This window comes from Xyrauchen texanus, chromosome 1 (genome assembly GCF_025860055.1).
Source record: "Xyrauchen texanus isolate HMW12.3.18 chromosome 1, RBS_HiC_50CHRs, whole genome shotgun sequence".
Classification (NCBI taxonomy): Eukaryota; Metazoa; Chordata; class Actinopteri; order Cypriniformes; family Catostomidae; genus Xyrauchen; species Xyrauchen texanus.
Window position 1 is genome coordinate 13470496 of NC_068276.1, and position 22610 is coordinate 13493105.

At 37.6% G+C, this 22610-nt stretch overlaps 1 protein-coding gene across 2 annotated transcripts in view; it reads left to right on the plus strand.

Annotated features, from left to right (window-relative positions):
- The first annotated feature begins 21918 nt into the window (after window positions 1–21918).
- LOC127646162 (NT-3 growth factor receptor-like) overlaps window positions 21919–22610 on the plus strand; it is a 207528-nt gene continuing 206836 nt past the window's right edge. For both annotated transcript variants that reach the window (XM_052129637.1, XM_052129644.1), the window contains exon 1: window positions 21919–22414. In XM_052129637.1, coding sequence (XP_051985597.1) covers window positions 22167–22414 — 248 coding nt within the window. In that variant the 5' untranslated portion in view covers window positions 21919–22166. The remainder of the gene's footprint in view (window positions 22415–22610) is intronic.

A 22610-nucleotide genomic window follows, 5' to 3' on the forward strand; every position in this document is an offset into this window, starting at 1 on the left:
GTGCATGCCTTGTCCCCAGGCAGGTATACGCATATAAGGTGCAAGTCCTTATATGATATCATGGTCCCCGCATGCACACATGCAAGAATATTCCTTCCCTTTTGCTCCAATGTGTTTTGCAGTGGCCATGATCGAGTGATTATCCTCTTGACTCAGCATGTTATGTTAGTTTGAGGCAGAAAACCCCTCACTCCCTCTTCTTTATCGTAAGTGAGTATTATAAAAAAAACATCTCAACAGTCTAGCAGTAATTACCAGCTATGACCACTGGTGATGTAGAGAGAGAGAAAAAAAGAGAAAATTCCCACCATAACATGCTGGAAGTTTGGGCATCCTGGTCACTGCTCTGACTTGTCTGTCATTGGACAGACTTGTCCAATTACTTCCACAATGAGTCAAGCCCAAGTCGTCTCCTATGTAGGCCTAATAAGATTTAAAACATTTGAGTATTTGTAATTAGATAAAAAAGTTCAGAATCTAACTACAGTTCATTTTATGTGATTGCATTACATATAGTTTCATTACATACATTTTGTGTCTGAGCCCGATATACTACCCAGCCACAGTCTCGTTTGTCATTTGACCACTTACAGAAACAACCTTTGATTTATAATCAGAGGTGGGTAGAAACGCGTTACATTTACTTGAGTAACGTTTTGGGGAAAATTTTACTTTTAGAATAGGTCTAAAAGTGCATACTTTTTACTCTCACTCAAGTAAATTTCTAATGATTTTTTTTTTTTTTTTACTTTTACTTCTTTACAGTGTGTGTTATATACTGTTGTTACATTACTGGGTATAATTTGAATTAATGTGTAATTTATTTAGAGATTATTGAAAGGGATTTTACGAGAGCGGGGTTCGGCTCAAGATGGCGACGTGAGCGGTTGTGGTATTTTGAGCTGAGACAGAAACATAGGGTCCACTTAATTTAATACGATTTAAATCGTATGGTTGCCTAGTATTGCTAGTTATGCTTTTGTAAAGACACTTTTGGAGAATTTTAACAACATTGTTGTGTATAAACGGTACTCTCTCGGCCGCTTGGTAGACGGACATTTCGAAAAGATCAAAGATGGAACTTTCTTTGGAGATGGAGATTGAATCTGCGAAAGAAAAAAGGTGTATTGATGATGTCCATTCTTATAGTTGTAAAGTGGTTGAGGGAGGTACCTGTAATACAAATCCTAATACGCCAGTGAAACGTTCAACAAAGAAAGCTAAGAATGATGGAGGAAATGAACTTTCTTTGACTGAGATGCAAGAGAACATCATTCGCGTTCTGACGGCGAAAATCGACGAACGATCCGATCAAATTGACATGGCAGTCAAGCAAAACACTCTACAAATTGAAGGACTCAAAAATCACTCGATAACTGTTACCTAGACATTGCTGATTTAAAGAAGGAAAGTGCATGTCTTAAAAAACAGAGCGTGGAATCTCAAAAGAAGATTCATGAAATGGAGCAGAAGCTAAACGACGCTGAGCGATATAACAGACGATGGAACTTGCGTCTCTATGGACCCCCTGAGAGACCAGAAGAAGACGTTAAAGCGGTTGTGAAAGAAATATGCAAAGAGATCCTTCCAGAAGCTGAATGCACCTTTGTGACAGGTGCCATTGATGTAGTTCACAGGATTGGCAAACATCCAGAGATGAAGAGCAACGTCACACCGCGGCCAGTGATCATCAGGTTTCTTTCACGGACGGCAAGAGACTTGGTGTGGAGAAATGCCAAAGCAAATGAATATCTGCAAAGAAAGCATCTTCGTTTTAAAGAGGATCTGACCGCTGCAGACAAAGAAGCACGCACAAAATTATGGCCTCTTGTTGAAAAAGCACGCAAAGAGGGAAAGAGAGCGTACTTTGTAGGTAACAAGGCTTACATAGATAAGAAAGAAGTTCGAGTTAGCTAATGTCTCAGAAACTGACACGTTGAGTAGCTAGGCTACTTGGAGCAACTAACTTTCTTACTTTTGAGTAGCCTACATGTAGGCTGTATAGGTAACAAGTTATGTTAGAAATGGTATACTTATACAATTACATTTAAAATTGTGTTTTGTGTTCATATGCAATTATAAGTACAATATTTGTATTTATAGGTTATTAATTTTTTTTTTTCTTCAAGGCATATTGCAGAGCATATGGAAGATATTTATGCAACAAACAATAGCTTTAAAAGACCCTAGTTCAATAATTCGATTAAAAAAAAAAAAAAAAAAGTGTAAACGATGTCTATATCAGTTTTTTCAATTAATGCCAGAGGTTTACGAGATATTTTGAAAAGGAAATCCTTATTTTTATATTGTAAAGGAAAGGGTGTTGATTTTTATTTTGTGCAAGAAACGCATGCTTGTAAGGAAGATGAAAAGTTCTGGAGAAGTCAATGGGGAAATGACATATGGTTCTCACATTTCAGCAATAGATCTGCAGGGGTCGCTATACTGAAAGGAAACTTCAGAGGTCAGGTTCTTAGCCATGAAATAGATAGTTTGGGAAGAATGGTAATATTGCATGTTAACATTGATCAAACTCATTACTCTCTTGTGAATTCATATGCCACCAATAATAAACAGCTTAATGAAACATTTTTCAAAAATATAGAAATTAAATTGAAACAAGTTATAACTAAATTTCCCTTAGCAAAAATAATATGGGGAGGTGATTTCAATAGTGTATTTGATGAGGATTTGGATAGATGGCCATCAAGAAGCAATGGAACTCATTGTGAAATCAGAAATGTATGTACCCGTGTTGGTTTAGTTGATATCTGGCGACTCAAAAATCCAGACAAAAGAATCTACACATGGAGCAACAAAGATTATTCCAAACAATCACGCATTGATTTTTTTCTAATATCAAATGAACTGGAGCAGTGTGTCCAGATGGTTTCTATAGAGCCGTCAGTTTTGACTGACCATAAGGGTGTATCGCTCTTGATAAATACTCATGGTCCAGATAAATCTAAATTAAAAAGGGGTTATTGGAAATTGAATAAAAAGTTATTAGATAATCACAAATTTAAATTGATGGTATCAGAGTTAATTGATAAGCACTGGTCTCAGGCTAAAATAACAAATGTTTATGGAGAACATTGGGAAATAATGAAATACAAAATTAGGAACCTAGCTATTTCAATGGGGAAATCGATTGCTTCAGTTAAAAGACAAAAAGAACATATTGTTATTAAAGAAATAATGCGCCTATCAAGTAAAGAAAATTTGAACATGCAGGAACTAATAGATTTATCATCATTACAAGTACAACTGGATAACATTTATCAAGAAAAAGCAGAGGGTGCATTTATCAGATCTAGATATAAATGGTTGGAAAAGGGGAAAGAAATACTAAGTACTTTTTTAATCTGGAAAAAAGAAATGGTGAATTGACCTCTATAAACAAATTGTTAATTAATAATACAGCTACAGAGGATGAAAAAAAGATATCACAGTTTGTTACTCAGTTTTACAAAGGTCTGTACTCTCCCAACTCTGTGTCTTCTGATCTGAGTGACTTTCTAGATAATGTTTTAGATAATGCCAAAGTTATTGAGGATGATTTTAAATTGTTTTGTGATGGTGATTTAAGGCTAGAGGAAGTTAAAGAGTGTATTGGCAGCCTTAAAGATAATCGTTCTCCAGGTAATGATGGACTTGTCAGTGAATTTTATAAAGTGTTTCGAGATAAGTTAGCTCCTTTTTTGCTGGCCGTATTTATAGAATCTATTGAAAAGGGAGAACTGCCTTCCTCTTTAAAACAAGGTGTTATTACATTAATTCGAAGCCAAACAAAAATATTCTTTATTTAGAGAATTGGAGACCCATTAGTCTATTAAATAATGATGCCAAATTATTTGCTTTAATCTTTGCCAAAAGATTGAAAAAAGGATTAGGAAATATTATTGACGAGGAACAGACTGGATTTATTCAAGGAAGGCACATTAGTAATAATATTAGATTGATACTTGATATGGTAGATTACAGTGATTATGTTTTAGATGATAGTTTTATTTTATTTATTGATTTTCACAAGGCATTTGATACCATAGAACATAATTTTTTATTTAAAGCAATTGATTTTTTTGGGTTTGGCAATTATTTTCAAAGGGCTATCAAAACTCTATATAAAGGATGTACTAGTTCTGTAAAATTAACAAGGGGACTTCTGGCAGATTTGAAATAGGTAGAGGGATCAGACAAGGGTGTCCAATCTCCCCATTTTTGTTTTTGTTAGCAACGCAAATAATGGCCCTTCACGTTAAAAAAGGACATTTTCAAGGAATTACAGCATTAGGGAAAACATTTAAGTTGTGTCAGTTTGCAGACGACACTGCTTTATTTTTGAAGGATAGAAATGAAATCATCAAAGCAGTAAAATGCATAAAAGAGTTTTCAGATGTATCAGGGCTAGGAATGAATATGAATAAGTCTGTTCTGTTTCCTCTTAAAGAATGTAGTTTAACTAATTTATGTAATATTCCAATTGCAAATCAAGTTACATATCTGGGAGTTGTTATATGTAAAGATGAGAATTTACGTAATAATTTAAACTTCAACCCAATTATTAACAAAACTAGTAAGAGGTTTAATGCATGGCTACAAAGGGATCTATCAATTCTGGGGCGGTACTTTTGTCAAAAGCTGAAGGAATCTCCAGATCAGTCTATGTTTCGTTATCATTGGATATTCCCACTAAAGTTACCAAACAACTAGATAAAATGCTTTTTGATTTTATTTGGAAAAACAAGCCACATTATTTGAGAAAAGAAATTTTATGCAATCCTAAAGATCATGGTGGTTTAGAGGTTTTGAGTTATGATGCTTTGAACAATGTATTTAAAATAAATTGGCTTATTCAGTATTTAAAAAATAAGGAATGCATTTGGAATTCCTTTCCCAATTATCTGTTTAAACAATTGGGCGACCTCTCATTTTTACTGAAGTGTAACTTTTCGATTGACAAAATACCATTTAAGCTTGCAAAATTTCATAAACAAGCTCTCATGGCATGGACACTGGCCTACAAACATAACTTTTCACCTAGGAGATATTACATTTGGAACAACAAAGACATCCTTTACAAAAATAAATCTCTTTTTTTTGATTACTGGTTTGAAAACAATATTATATTAGTTAGCCAGCTTTTGAATAATGATGGAAATTTATTAACATATAGAGAATTTTTGAATAAATTTAAAATACCAGTTAGACCTAAAGACTTTGCAGTTGTAATGGATGCGATTCCCAGGAAAGTATTGATCCTTCTTAAAAATGCACCACAAGAGGAAGATCTAAATTTTACAGACAATATGGGTAAAATATTTCTGGGTAATACAGACATTTTACAAAATAAAGTCTCAAATAACTATGTTAGGAATATACTTAATAATATTGTTTACCCTCCAGCTCGTTTTTTCTGGTCATCTGTGTTTGGAGATGTAAATTGGTGTAATGCTTAGTGAACAGTGGATAAATTCTACATTAATAACAAAGTAAAAGAAGTCTCTTTTAAAATAATGCATAGAATATATCCAGTAAAACATGTATTGGAACGTTTTAAATTAGATATTGATTACTCTCGTAATTTCTGTAAAGGTGAAAAGGAAACAATTTTTCATTTATTTTTCCATTGTATACATACAAAAATATTTTGGATTGATGTGGAGCGTTTAATTAAGGAAAAATTGACAATTGACTTACAGCTGAGTGGATTTGACATTATGATACACTTTAGTGATCATGGGATTGAGAAAGATAAGGCATACTTTATACAATTGTTAATACTGATGGGGAAGTTTCACATTCATAAAATGAAATGGTCTGACTCCAAACCTAACTTTTCTTGCTTTAAAAATGATTTTAAGCTTTATTGTTCTCTTTTGTGTAAGTGCACAAGTAAAAAGGCAATTAGAGCTTATAGCATTGTAAGCAGGATATATAATGTAACACCCCTTTTCTGTTTGTAATACTTTTTTCTTGTCCTCTGGCACAGTTCTTTTTTTTTTTATTTTACTTTATTTACTTGGTTTTTTTGTTTCATTTTGAAGGATTATGTCTCATTGTATTGTTCTGGTTCGTGGCATTAATAATAAAAAAAAATTAAAAAAAAAAAAAAAAAAAAAAAAGATTTTACGAGAGCGGAAGTTCACAGCTGCGCGCGATGACCCGGTATCATAAACTGTCACTCAATTAATCTGAGCAGCAGCATCAAACTCTTCAAAGTGAAACACTTTCTTTGCTCCACACAAACTAATAGTTTCGTCATGCATGCCTTCATTTAACACCAAGACAAGCTGATATTTCAAGATTAAAGTCACAGCTCCAACTTCAGGCAGCACACCGAGGTAAATTTTGGAAACTATCGCAGCTCAGGCGGATTAACTGTATAAATTCATATTAACATCCAAGTTAATCGCTGCCATTCACGTCATTGACAACTGGAGCGCGAACTGACTGTGTTTCTGCGCCTGCACAGTGAGGTGCGCGGGGCGCATTCTTGTGATGTGCACAAGGCAATCGTCCTAACGTGTCTGCTGTCGTTAACTCATTCACTATTTCCTATATATTGAATGGCAGATAGTGCACTATATTTCTGCAGTAAGTGAACGAAATTAGTGAATTCGGACGTGAGTGTCGGAGCTCTGGGGCTGGTGCAGAAACATCACATATGGAATTTTAAAATACTTGGGCCTTATTTGTTATTCTAATTAAATGATATATTAATACAATAAATCTTCATTCTGTTTGTCATTTTTAATATATACTGTGTGTTAATATTAAGAGTAAACACATTTCAAATAAAGTATATTTTAAAATGTATCTGTATGTTTTGTCTCTCTATATGTTATTATGTTATTTTAATCAAGTAATAATTAGTCAAAAAGTAATTTACTACATTCAGAATAAAATAAAACATTGCAGGAGTGAAGGAAGCAGTAAACTCCTAGCTCGTACGTCTTCCCCGTGGTGGATTGTGGGAAATTAACCATCATCGAGTGTACTTGAAATGTATGCTTGAAATTAGAGTGTATTTTGGGTAAGAACGAGTGAACAAAATTAGGGAATGAGTGGCTCACTCAGAATTCAGACACTCCTACAAAATAGCGAAAACTCGAAATAGTGTACTATATAGTGGATAAGGTACGGTTTCAGACACCGCGAGAGTTCCACGATCAGGGTTTGTGTCCTATGTAGGTTGTGTACTCTACATTTAGAGAGCGGCGGTACTGCTGTACAGAACTAACTCTCTAAATACTTACGACACTGAAAACTGTATCTACACTGAAATAAGAATCCTCACAGGACTTTAAAAGCTATGATATAGCAAATAAGGCATCATATTTCAGCATTATATATAATGTCCTTGAGGGATATTTTCATGTTTTCACTGTAATAATTACTAGAAATGTTTCCAAACCTCTCTTCTTATTGAACAATTCATCCAGATCTGACAAGAGCCCTTAAAGGGATAGTTCACCCAAAAATTACAATTCTCATTATTTACTCACCCTCATGCAACCCCAGATGTGTATGACTTTCTTTCATCTGCTGAACTCAAATGAAGATTTTTAGAAGAATTTCTCAGCTTTGTAGGTCCATACAATGCAAGTGAATGGGTGGCAACATTTTAAAGCTAAACAAACAAACATAAGTCAGCACAAAAGTAATTCATTAGACTAAAGTGGTTAAATCAGTATCTTCAGAAGCGATGTGATAGGAGTGGATGAGACACAGATCACTTTCACTTTCTTGTGTTTTTGGTGATTCACATTCTTCTCTGCATATCTCCCCCTGCTGTCTAGCAAAAAAGGACTTAAAGATCTGTTTCTCACCCACACCTATCATATAACTTCTGAAGACATGAATTAAACCACTGGAGTCTTATGGATACATTTTATACTGCTTTTATGTGCTTTTTGGAGCATCAAAATTTTGGCCTACAGAGCTAAAATATTCTTTTAAAAATCAGAATTTGTGTTCTGCAGAAGAAAGGAAGTCATACACATCTTGGATGGCACAAGGGTGAGTAAATGATGAGAGAATTTTCATTTTTGATTAAACTATATCTTTAAAGTGATAGCTCAGCCAGAATTTAATATTCTGTCATCTTTTCTCTACCCTCATGTTGTTCCAAACCAGTGCGAGGCTTTGTATTATGTGGAACACAAAATATGTTAGACAGAATGTTAGGGACTGACAGTCTCGCTCACCATTCACTTTCAATATATATACTGTATATGATGGTGAATCATGACAGAATTTCCATTAATAATAATTATATAATACATGTTCAATGTGTATTATGTAATGGAATATAGGGGAGTAAATGTCTTATGTCTTTTGTGAAAGTAATGAGTTACTCACTACTTGAGTACTCTTTTAATTGGATACTTTCTTACTCTTACTCAAGTAATTATTTATGTTAGTAATTTTACTTCTACTTGAGTAATTATGTTTTTGAAGTAATTGTACTTTCACTTGAGTACAGTTTTTGGCTACTCTACCCACCTCTGTTTATAATGATTTCACCTCATACAGAAATAACCTTTGACTTTTAATGACTTTCAAAGAGACCCAGGAACCCATAACAATTTGATCTAAAAGACTACATTACTTATTACAATTTAGTCATGTAATGTTTTTACATGACTACATTTACATGACTTATTTATAAGTAATCTAACCATCACTGTCTGCTTTATTATTAAGTGATTATCATCTATGCCAGTGTTTCTCAATCCTTCCTTTGAGTATCACTAACAGTACACATTATGGATATTTCACTTTATTTGACACATCCTGAGGTTACCAGAACCTGCCAGCTCCAGCTTCGGGTCTTGCCTCATGTTCCGCTCCCATTGCATATGTTTCTGAGTGATGACTACTAACTGCAGACTTTGCCAACAAGACAGCGAGGGGCGCTTCGACGACCACTGCCTGCATCATCTCAGTCTTTAGGATGGACTCCACAGAAAATAGATTACAGCCAACTACCTGCCAGACAGCCAGGGACACTTTACTGACCACTGCCTGCATCATCTCGGTCTTAAAGGTGAACTCAGAAGTTTGTTCCCCGTAAAAAAAAAAAAAAAACATACTCCTGAAGAAAATAATTGTTATTTTAAAATATATGTATAAAATTATGACCACTCACTTGAGATGAGGACTCATATCAGTCATAACTTTATCAAATGTTTTATTGTGCATGGGGTTGGGGGCTGCCATTTTAGACCACATGACCAGCTAAATAATACTTGCTTAATCTCTGTAACTGTCTTGTTATTGGACAAGATTGAATTAATCATGGCTGATTGTGAATAGTGAATTTCTACAATGGCAGCTGTAACTGAAAACTGATGCTGCATCCAGGCCACTAGGTGTCACTGTAAGTTCAAGATGACATGAACCAAAAGTTACTGAGTGCACCCTTAAGGCTGGACTTCACAGTGAATACACTACTAACAACTGCAGCCTATGCCAGTCCGAACAGCAAATTACACTTGATTGACCACTACTTGCATACCATTTTGGATGGACTCCTAAGAATTTTAGACATTATCCTTACACTTTAAATCATGACCCTTAAAATTTTAAACCTGGTTATCAAAGGCGTTAAGTGACAGCAGCGATGTTCTCTCATGCACACAGACACATGCTTAACTCACTCTGCTTTTGTGCAGCTTGTGCTCCTTTCCAGAGATATTGCAAAGCAAAATGCAAACTAATGTGTCCCACACAATATATACTGTATATCCACTGATGTACAGATGCAATCTCTTATTACAGTAAATTGTTATATTAGGGCAGATTAGCAACCGGAACCCAACAGGCTAGTGGTGAAAATGTTACTTTTAAACATGTCATGCATCATTGTCGCAATATTTATGAGTTATACCTACGTTGGTGCACGTCAGTTTTTATATGGCAGGACAAGTTCAAACCAAAAGAAATAGAAATAGACTTTATTCAAACATTCATTATCATCCTTTTTCATCAATGACTTTTATAGATTCATCCATTTGTTCAGTGAGTATCACTGTCACTTTAGAATATTGTGTGAATTTGAAGACATTTTCAGCATTTATTGACTGATGACAAAGTAATTAATATCTACTAACATTTCAAAAAATGGATACTTCTGATAAACAAATAGACACATTTCTTGGGCAGGCTCCACACATTACACATTTGGCATTCAGTTTTCTCTCTCTAACACATCACATTAACTGCCTTGGTGTTTTCTTTGAGCGAGACCCTCTGGTTCAGAAGCATCACAAAAAATATTTTGACAAATATAGGCACACTGATTTTGGCATCCAGTGGAGGGCCAGATTTGGGGTATGTTGTCATGAATAACTGTGTTTAAGCTATAATTAAATATCCAAAATTGGACTTTATTAATGGATGGAATGTGCTATAAAGGCATTGCCGTATGGTTCATTAGCTAAAGGAAAGTATTTGAAATGTGACATGATAGCTAAACTTGATAGCTAAACTAGTTTTGGTTTCCTACCTAGAAAGACACATTGAGAAGCTACATTGAGAAGAAACTTGAGAAGCAACACAATTGTTTCCTTTTTTTCTTCTTTTTGTTGTGTTATGTGTTTCACCAATTTTTACATATCTGTAACTGTTGAGATGCTATGTTGACAAGCTTTAAGCCTATACAGAAAGCGAGCCCTGCCCTTGTTTCAGCAGCCATTTTGACAGCTCTTCATAATTACCCTCAGGCACTCTGTCGCCTTAGGTATGGCTCAGAAAAGCTTACGTTATTACAGTCTGCCATCATCTATTTATTCTGAGTCTACACCGACATTATAAGTGACAAAGGGTGTTAAAAACATTCGCTGTTTGCTGTCAAGCCTTGTTGATGATGTAATCATAACATTGAATTTAAAATTTAAAATGTTAAAATGCACTAATTAATTATTAAAGCTTTTTTCAAACTCTTTTCTATATTCACAAGTCTCATTTCAACTCCTATCTATAGTCTCAGTTCAAGGCGTTCATAATGAAACATTGTAAAAAAAACAGTTAAACATTTTTAATTATCTGGATTTCTGAATAAATGGTTCCAATAATGTCAGCTAATTGTGATCCAGTCATGATAATATAGACATATTCAGCATTACCATTTGACATAGACCTAAAATACATAATGGACAAAATAATACATGGTATACCGGTAAATCTCACAGAAACTTGTACAGGTCACATTTCAGTTACTAATAAAATTATTAAAATCAGCATAAATTAAAGGCCGCAGTACAAATTACTACACAATACAGTTATGATAATTCAATCTTTTTTTTTTACATTATGCTCACGGCAGCCCGGGCAAGCATGTTGGCCATCTGTGCGTCAGCCTCAGACTGGGCGGTCTGGCCCAAAGGCAGCAGCCCAATCGAGTCCTCCACGTCAGATGCCTGGACGCTCTCCGATGCAGCGCCGATGTCATCATCCAATTCCGGGGGCTCAAGGGAGAATGCCGGCTGACTGTGAGGTGAGCCGCACTCATCCCGAGCTCGGACGGAAGCGAGCGAGTGTGTCGGGGTGCGGGTGGTTCGTGGGGATTTACCCAGCAAAACCGAGCCTGTCATCATCCCCAGATCGCCTTCATCGCCAGCCGGGTCATCCTCAATCCTGTGGGAAGAAGGAGCGACGTGGAGGGTGGCTGAAGTGGCATTCACCTTGAGAAAGGAGAGCCTCGACCGCAATGCTGCCATGGTCATGTTCTCGCAATGAGTGCATGAACCATCCACGAACGGCGCCTCAGTGTGCTCGCTATCCAGGCGAGGCAGCGTCTGTGGCCATCGGTCTTGGAGAGATATCGACCGCATCCAGGAACTACACAGAGGCGGAAGGGCATCTCGAAAAAGACACCTCCTTAAAAGGACGTTCAACGCCTGCTGTGTATTGATCTTTTATGAGTGGAAAACTCAAACTATTTTAGAGAAAATAAAACTCTTTTAGGAGGAGAACACTCTTTTAGGCAAATTAAAGCACCCAGGGGCGTGGACTGCACAGCGTGCAGAGAGAGAGAATGCCAGCTGGAAACGCGCCGTAGATCCAACAGCAGTGCTTCTCGCCAGTAGAGGTGAGTGGAACAGTTCCGTGGAACAGCTTAGAAGAAAAAATCTGACTGACAGACGCATGCCCGCTTCCCTTTATACTCGTATGTCCGGGGGTAGGGCATGCAAATTCTGCTGCCAATTTCAAATTGGCCTTTTCTCAAGTTCAGAGGTACGCGAGGCTCCCAAGAATGACCCTTTGTGTCACTTAATTCGACACAACGTTGAGTGAGTGACAGAAGGGGAACTGTTAATTATTTTTAATAATCTGGATTTATGAATAAATGGTTTCAATAATGTCAGTAAATAGTGATCAAGTCATGACGATAAAGACATATTCAGCATTACCACTTGACTTGGAGAGTTACTTACAAGATCACACGAAACATAAAACACACAATGAACAAAATCATACATTGTATACCAGAAAATCTCACAAAAACCTGTACAGGTCACATTTCAATTACTTAAACAATGATTTAAATGAGCAAAAATTACAGGCAGAACTACAAATAAATACGCATTACATTAATTCTCTATTTGTTTAACATTACAGTTATGTATGTACAGTCATGTACAGTAGCATAATTTTATGAATTAATTTATTTCTTTATTGTGACATTAAAGTTATGTAAATTTGTAAAGTAATGCAAATTTCAAATGCCTGCACATTTTCTTAACAGTTTTTTAGAGAATCAGCCTAAGAATATGAAAGTAGAGAGAGAGTGGAAATTGTATAAGATATATATTATATATATATTATTATATAAGATAAAAAGATATCAGAAGATATTAGTCATATCCGTAACCTTGTTAAACCTTTTTTCTACACGGAGACATCAAACATGACTAATGGAATACTACTCACATAGTCTAAGTAAGCACCATGGACACATTCACTCCTTGATTAATTGAATCATGGCTGACTGTGAATAGTGATGCTTCGTTCAAATATCCACACTTCCCTACTTTATAGAATGTCAAAAACAATATGCCACTTGTCTAGTATGTCCTAATTCTCAGTATTCATAAAACAGTAAGCAAGAAATACTTGGACAACCTACTATTTCCTGCGAGATTCTGAAGAGCGGATCGACTGGACATTTTACAATCCTTAATCCTTTTGGAGCTGAGGCGTCATCACATTCAAAACGCTTGATTAAAAAAACTAAAACAAAAAAAACTTTGATAACCGCGAGTCGAATGGCTCTTTTCAACTGTAAGTGATATACCAAGAAAGCTGTTCCCTGTGCTTAAATGGTTCTTGTTTGAAAAACCAAAGCACATTATTTCCCACGGTTGTTGTTATTACGTTAAAACGTTTAGTCACAGGTCAATCCACATTTTTCCTGGATGCAGAAATGTTCCACAATTCTCCTGTTTTTAATTTCTGGTTTCCAGTGTTTTCACTCGCATCTACGTACTTTCTTAGCAGGTAATGTGATGTTAAAATATTACATTTGTAAAAATCGTCAAAAAACATGTTGCTCTATTGTGTCAATACTTCGAGTCGAGATTACAGATTTATTTATTTTTTGACAGTGCCTCACCTGATTGCATAGATGTCATAAAGTTATGGAGGTTAGTTACATTGATATCACTACACTGTATAAAAAATCCTGTTAAATTTATGGTAAAAAACTGGCAGCTGTGGTTGCCAGAAATTCACCGTAAATAATACGATAATCACATTTCAGGCTTTACGGGATGTAATTTTAATGCCTGTATATTTTACGAAGCACTACCGTCGTTTATATATGTTTTAAGTGGAGAAAAAAAATTATATTGGCAAATAATTGCATGGCATCAGAACAATTTTTCTTCCGCTCATCTTGATGCGCAGAAATGCTCAAATACACTCAGTCAGTGCTCGTTCAAATAGGGAGCAGTGCTTTCCTGAGGTAATAACGGAAAAAAGGCATCTGGAGTTATTCACACTAAGTAATGACAAACTTAGACATGATGTATTATAATGGGCTTGTGTGACAATTTTTACAGGTTAATTTAAATCCAGAGTTGTTAAAACTCTGATCTGTAATAATTATCTGTAATCCTTGTTAATAAATGATACCCTTATGAAAACTTACCATTGATTGACAGTATTTCTGTTTTTTGGCAGTAACCAAGGTACAATTAACCATGGTTTTACTACAGCATTTAGTATCCATGTGGTAACTTGGTTTCAGTAATGGTAACCAAATAATAATATCTATGGTTAATTTTTAGGTTTTATTTGTGGCTTATACAGCCTAAATATTTCCTGTTTAAGCCTATGTATATATATATATATATATACATACATATATGTGTGTGTAAGTAATAATTTAAGTTCTTAATTTTAATAGAGGTATCGGTATAGGTATCGATATCAGTGATATTGGCCTAAAAGTTGGTATTGGATCTGTAGTGTTTACGTATAACTCCTGGTCCATGTTTTCTGTTTAACGTCAGACTGTGATGTAAGCACGTAGGAATACGTGATATGGAAGAAGTGTTAACACAGAGTAAACCACATGTTCGAGAACAACTCTTCCTGTGTATGTGTGTTTTCGTTCATTAAACAAAGCAAGACACTACATTTTGGCAACGAGTGATGCGAGATGTAAGTTTAACACGAAAATCAAAAAACAAAACTGCTGTTTAAATCGCACGGATCGCGAGATGACGACTCTCCCTCCTTTTCCTATGTTCGATTTTCACTCCGAACCCAGCTCAGTAGGCTCGAGATGGAAAAAATGGCAGAGTCGATTCGATAATTATCTACAAGCATTCAATATTGAGGAGGACAAGCAGAAACGAGCCCTCGTACTACATCACGCGGGACCCGATGTGTTCGACATTTTTGAAACGCTGCCAGAAACGGGAGACGACTACTACAGCCGTGAGAAAGCTTGACGCATATTTCTGTCCAAAAGCCAATCCTGAATATGAAACATATTTATTCAGACAAACAAGACAGCGTGAAGATGAAACATTGGATGCTTATCACACTAAATTGAGGCAGATAGCAGCAAAATGCGAGTTCACAAATGTGGACAAAGAGATCAAATCACAGATAATCCTAAGCTGCAGTTCATCGCGTCTCCGCAAGATGGCACTCCGCGACGCTACAGTGACACTTCAACAATTATTAGATGCAGGAAGAGCTCAAGAAACAGCAGACAAACAAGCAGCTGGCATAGAAGAGATACATGCAAAATCATCCAGCTCATTCAAAGCACATGTAATAAATAAGAAAATTCTGAACAGAGACAAACAGAGACATTTTAAAACAAAGAATAATGACAGTTTGACATGCAACAATTGTGGAGGACATTTTCCACACGATGGAGGTCAGAGAAACTGTCCCGCAAAAGAAAAAACCTGTAAAGGCTGCGGAAAGCTGAATCATTTTCAAAAATGCTGCAGGTCAACACACTATACAATAAATTTCCCACATCCAGCGAAGCCCAAGTTTCAACAGTTCAAACAAAAAGTTAATACTGTGCATACAAATGATATGACGTCCAAAACACTCCCTGAAATGTCAGCGAGTTCAGATGAAGACTATGTATATGTCAAACACACAGTTCAACATTCGCAACAACAACCCCAGTCACAAGTGGAGATCGCAGGAGTGCCAGTGAAGGTCATCATCGATTCTGGTGCAAGCGTAAATATTGTTGATGACACTGCATATCACAAAATAAAACAAAAGATCACATTAAAACCATCAGATGCAAAGATTTTCGCATATGGCTCTTCCACTCCACTTCCACTGAAAGGAAAATTTCAAGCCAAAGTCTGTTTCAACAGCACGGACACAGCAACCACGTTCTATGTGATTGATGGTCACTCAGGTTCTCTGCTGAGCTACAACACTGCAACAGAACTTGGAATTCTTCAAATAGTCAGTGCAGTGTCGGACAAACCAGCTGAAGCTCCCACTGTGAATCAATTACTCGAAGAATACAAAGACCTTTTTGAAGGAATCAGAAAGCTGAAAGATTTTCAAGTGAAGTTACACATAGATGAGTCCGTAAAGCCTACAGTGCAACCACACCGACGAATTCCATTCCATATCAGAAAGAAAGTGGAGCAAGAACTACAAGGTATCATTGAAAAAGTCAGCGGCCCGACACCATGGGTATCACCGATAGTTGTTGCACCAAAACCCAAAAATCCTGACAGTGTGCGCATATGCGTGGATATGAGAATGCCCAATTGCGCCATTCAAAGAGAACGTCATATCACCCCGACGGTGGATGATCTGATACACGACTTAAACGGAGCTGTACTCTTCACAAAACTAGATCTGAATGCTGGATATCATCAGCTTGAACTAAATCCTGATTTCAGGTATATAACAACATTCACGACTCATGCAGGTCTCTGAAGGTACACTCGTTTGAATTTCGGGATTAGTTCAGCAGCTGAGGTGTTTCAAAACACGATTCAACAAGTCCTTCATGGCATCCCAAACGTCAAAAACATGAGTGACGACATCATAGTTTTTGGTAAATCGCGAGACGAACACAACGCCTGTCTGCAAGCGGTATTCAAGAGAAAAATCTCACCCTCAACAAAAATAAGTGTGAGTACAGTAAGACAAAACTAGACTTCTTTGGATATGTGTTTTCAGACAAAGGAATTTCTGCAGATCCAAAGAAGATAACAGCCATCAAGAACCTCCCAGCCCCACAGAATGTGTCCGAATTACGCAGTCTGCTCGGAATGACAACATACTATTCTCGGTTCATTCAAGACTACGCAACAACCACACAGCCATTGCGTGAACTCATCCTGAAAGACCACTCATGGAATTGGGGGCCGGAACATCAAGCAGCACTGGACAAGCTTACATCTCAACTTATCCAGAATGCTACAATGGCGTACTTTGATCAAAAGAAGAAGTCCACCCTACTTGTTGATGCAAGTCCGGTTGGTCTTGGTGCCATACTAAATCAGCCAGACAAAGACAATTCCGGTAACAAAGCCATTGCGTATGCCAGTAGAGCGCTCACAGCTGTAGAACAACGCTACTCGTAAACCGAGAGGGAAGCTCTAGCAATAATATGGGCATGTGAACATTTCCACTTATATCTCTATGGTTCACACTTCACAGTCATTACGGATCACAAACCGCTAGAGCTTATTTTCAATAACCCTCGAGCATCCTCACCAGCCAGACTTGAACGCTGGAGACTGAGACTGCAACAATATACATTCACAATCCAATACAAGCCCGGAAAAGACAATCCTGCCGATTACATGTCAAGGCATCCTGTGGATGGACAACACACGGACAACTGTTCAGAAAACGCAGAAAGACACGTCAACTTCATAATTGACAACACAGTTCCAAAAGCAATGACTTTAGATGAAGTACGTCATGAAACGATGAAAGACTCTGTCCTACAAACAGTGATAAAAGAGTTGAAAGGTAAAGCCTGAACACATTTGAAGCAGACCATGTCAAGCGCATGCCACGCAAAACTGAAGGCATTTCATAAGCTGAGACATGAGCTCACAGTTAACGCGTCACAAGACATTGTCCTCAGAGGGAATAGACTTGTTTTACCTGCCTCTTTGTATCAAAAAGCCATCCAACTTGCACACGTAGGACACATGGGTATCGTGAAGACTAAACACCTGGTCAGAGAAAAGGTATGGTTCCCTGGTATCGATGCAGAAGTGGAAAAAGCTGTGAAAGGATGCGTTCCATGTCAAGCAGCCACGCTCCAGCTTCACTTGGAACCCCTCAACATGTCTGATCTGCCAATAGAACCATGGTCAGAGGTCTCTGTGGATTTTGCTGGTCCGTTTCCTTCTGGTGACTATTTGCTGGTAGTAGTTGATGATCATTCCAGGTATCCAGAAGTGGAGATAGTCAAGTCTACAGCAGCAACTGCTGTGATTCCCAAACTGGACAAGATATTCTCGGCTTTTGGCATACCCAGGACAGTCAAAACTGACAATGGCCCACCATTCAATGGTCACTGTTTTGCAGATTTCAGTTCATATCTTGGTTTCAAACACAGAAAGATAACCCCGTACTGGCCTAAAACGAACGGAGAAGTACAACGATTCATGAGAACACTTAAAAAGACAGTCATGACCAGCAATGCAGAAGGTAAACCATGGAAGCAGTGCCTGTATAGTTTCCTAAGAAATTACAGAGCAACACCACATGGGACCACCCAAAAGCCTCCAGCAGAACTACTGTTCGGAAGAAAGATTAATACCACATTACCTTCAAATCCACAAGACACACCAAAAACTGACCTCAGCGACATTGATCACGTTGCTAAGCAACGGATGAAAAGGTATGCAGATCTTCGGAACAGAGCAAAAGAATCCAGTATCAAGACAGGTGACGTTGTACTCTGCCGACAACCCTCGACAGGAAAGTTGACGACTCCATATGAGATAAAACCCTACAAGGTAATCAAGGTCAAAGGGTCAATGGTAACAGCAAGTCGTTCAGGAAGATGCATTACACGAAATTCCTCATTTTTCAAAAGACTCCCATCTCATCTCTCAGTTGAGCAGAACAAAATCTCTGATGACGAAGATGACGTCAGAGGACAAGCTCCAAATTCTGATGTGTTTCAGGACAATGTACCACGAAGCACACGGCACACTACTGCCGATCCAAGACACTCTGACTTTTCACATACCCCTCGATACGATCTGAGACCAAATCGCAGGGCACCACGATATTTGATTGAGGAAATGTAAAATGTTATTTTCAACATGATTCAAACAATGGTCCACAAGTATTCATTTTATTTGGCTAACTGTTCCTGTTTTCAGGTTTTGACATGTTCCAACAATGATAGCTTAAGGACCTTAATCTTAGGTTGTTTTTTTTCATTTTCGTTTTGATTATACTGTACACAATATGGCATACTTTAAATCTTATGCTGTAGGTACATCTTCATTTTGAATAAGGGAGGAATATAGTGTTTACGTATAACTCCTGGTCCATGTTTTCTGTTTAACGTCAGACTGTGATGTAAGCACGTAGGATTACGTGATACGGAAGAAGTGTTAACACAGAGTAAACCGCATGTTCGAGAACAACTCTTCCTGTGTATGTGTGTTTTCGTTCATTAAACAAAGCAAGACACTACAGGATCGAAAAGAAAATAAGTGGTATCGCCCATCCCTAGTAATTACAAAAGGGCACATGATGACATGAAGTTCATCAATAGAGGCTCTTCCTGGAGCAAGAAACATTTACAGACAGCGCTCAGTGTCACTCACACAAACACTAGACACCATCAGGGTAACACGTGAAATTAAAATAATGTAACATTAACTAAACTACATCAAATATAACACAGAATACCCCAATGTACATAACTGATATTAAAAGAAGAAACATAACTATTCCCATAAAATATTCTTAAATGAACTGTGTCATGCAGTTATTTCTGGGAACGCCCGATTATTGTTCCCTTTACAAAAAGCTACACTTCTGATGCTGCGCTGAGCGCGCTTTGGGAACACCCTTTAGGTGTGAGCAGCTGTGAATATGTGTGCAACATGTCAATGAACATTGACCGGAATTTATAGCCTCTGCCGGTGTAATCATTGGATGCACCTGCAGCAGAGCTATAAATAGACGCGTAACCGGCGCATCGTCAGATATTTGTTCTTCAGAGCTCTCTGTGTGTGTGTGTTTCACGAGCCTGTCAGAACTTTCTTTCCACTGTTAGGAGTTAGAATTGGTTAGGCAGTGCACAGAAGACCTTTTCTCCTTTCTCTTTCTTTAAAAAAAAGAAGAAAAAGAATGATTGATAAACAAAGCAAGCTGTGTGTGTTCCTGTGTTTACGCTCTATGGCTGAAACGGACACACACTAGTTTTTGTTTTGTGTGTTTGGGGGAAGAGCATGCTGCTCTTGCGTTGCGGCAGAGCGGGTGCAGGCATTGTGATCTGTTTACAGTCAAAATCCTTCACACTCATCTCGCTTACTTCCAAGAGCCAGCGCCCACTTTTTCATCGTGGGACTATCGCATGGATCTGGCTGAGAAGCGAGACAAGGGTCCGTCCCTATCGCTCGCTCTCTCCCCAGATCCAGCTGATCCTTCTCGTAAGCTTGAAGCGCGCCTCGGCGCCTCTTCGGTTCACGAGGGGGACGCTGAACCTCTGTACATTCCACGCACAATAATAAAGCGGCTAACAACAGACCCCCCCCCCAAATGCCAAACTAGAAGACAAATTTCTGTCTGGTGGCCAAAATAAATAAATAAAAGAGGGAAGGGAACACTATATCAGTCCGTTCCTTTCATCTGTGACCTCCATAACAAATATTCTCATTCATGGAGGAATCCTTATACTTCCCGTGACTTCGTGCCCTCGATGTTGATATATTCGTGAGGCTCAAAAACAAAGCGTGGCGAATCGTGCTCCCCCTCATAAAGACTGGGGTCCGGTTCGTCGCCCTCAGCAGCCCCCAAAGCAAAGCAGTTATTTCTAAAAGGAAAAAAACCCTGACGGTTTTGCACCCAGCCTTGTGGGGTGCCTCTTGTTAAACATAATATAATTTTTACTGTTAATTATACAGAAAATCATACTTTTTACACACACACACACACACACACACACACACACACACACACACATACACACACACACACATATATATATATATATATTTATTTATTTTTTATTTATTTATTTTTTACAAAATTGTACCATAAAACTACATGTATTGTCTTTTTAAATATAAAACAATGTTACTAAATATTTTAAGAGTACTACCCATTAAACAATAACAAAATTTACTCTAGTATTTTACAGTCATTTACCATTAAAATAAAATAAAAAATTACAATGACAGTGTAATGACTTTACGATTATAGCTGTTCAAGCTGAGCCACTGGATTAGCCACACTCGTTCCCCAAAACCCTACACTCTAAAGATACCGAAATGAGCTTTACTGAGACCAACATGAGCAAGAACAGCTGTCAAAAACAACAGCAGCAAAATAGTGCCCTCAGCTGACAACTGTTATGAGCAACACGTCATAAAGATGGCATTATGCCTCAATAATTCGCTGCAACTACAATACTATGAAAAATGCGCAAAATGATAGACAGGCAGAAAGCATCATTGTCCGCTGCCTGCAGACACGTTTTTGTTCGCTGTTTACAGAGTCTAGAGCTGTCACAGAGACCAGTGAGATATCTCATGACACTTATTTAATTAATATCTTAGAGAGAGAGAGAAGTAATTATTTTGCATTCCTTTCCATGAAAAAAATCGCCTACAACATTTTTAAGTCCCTATGACAGCCAACATCTGCACAAGTTGAGCCTGAAATGCATTTTTACTTCAACTAACACTTCGATGCTTGTTGTTCTCCACCTCTCCTCCATCACTCGTTTTTACACTGTTTCTTGAGACCAGAAACAGAAAACAGGCAATAAGAATCATGATGGTGCCGCACAGTGGTTGCTAAGGAAAACTATTGATTTTGAATGATGCTGCACCCACGTTGCACCTTTCACTGACAAACATTTTTTTATTGTGTAGAATGCATAGCCTACTAAAACATGACACAGTCAACAACATAAAACAGCAACAACACCATGAAAATTATTTTAGGAGCAAGACGCAGCACCAACGGAACTGCGATAAACTACAATCGTTTCATATTAAAACATGGTTTTATATTGTCATGCAACCCTCTAGCATATTGTATCAGTCTATTGATTTTACCGTCAATTCGGGAATGTGTTTCCTCCTCCTCCTCCTCTTGCAGATGTTAGTCTAGTTCTGTCCAGTAGGTGGGACTTCATGCTCGTCACCCAAAGCATCAGCGCTTTCACCAGTACTTTCCTCCGACTTGGGAGACTGAGAACATCCCTATCATGGAAAGTCGAGGCGCGTTGTGGCATTTCCAGTTCTTCTTTTTCTAACGGAATACAATACAAATATTTTAAAGGATATTATAATAACAATACAACCTCAAACGATGTTTATAGGCGGACGCACTCTCTTGTAGCCAACGCTTTTAGACATTGAACACTCCAATCTTCATCAACGAGCTGCATCATCTTCATCAGCCCTGGAAGACGTCGAGTCGTTTATTTGGACCCAGTCATGGATTTATGGTTCTGCTCAGTGGTTCCAGTGTTCACCTGGAGGCTTTTCTTTCTTTCAAGCATCTTCCAGGGCTATTGGAGCTCCATGCTCGATTGTCCGCAAACATGCAGCTGTTTGCCCACCGAGATCTATTGCAATAAGTCCGACAGTGGGAATTTTTTCCCGTTGCTTGCTCTACAAGACCCGACGGGCAATGGCAGTAACAATAATGACATTGAAGAGCTCTTCAGGAACATCACGTCCATGTAAGTGTGCTTCTTTACGTCCATCTTCTACTGCGGAAAAACCTAGTTTATATATATTTTATATTTCACCCCCAGTTCCCCATATAGACAAGTCAAACTTGGTCCAAATGTGAAATGTGCATTATGATTTGAAACTTATTAAAATGATTTTATTTTAAAACTAATTCGCAGATTTTCAGTGCTCACAGTCTCAGTA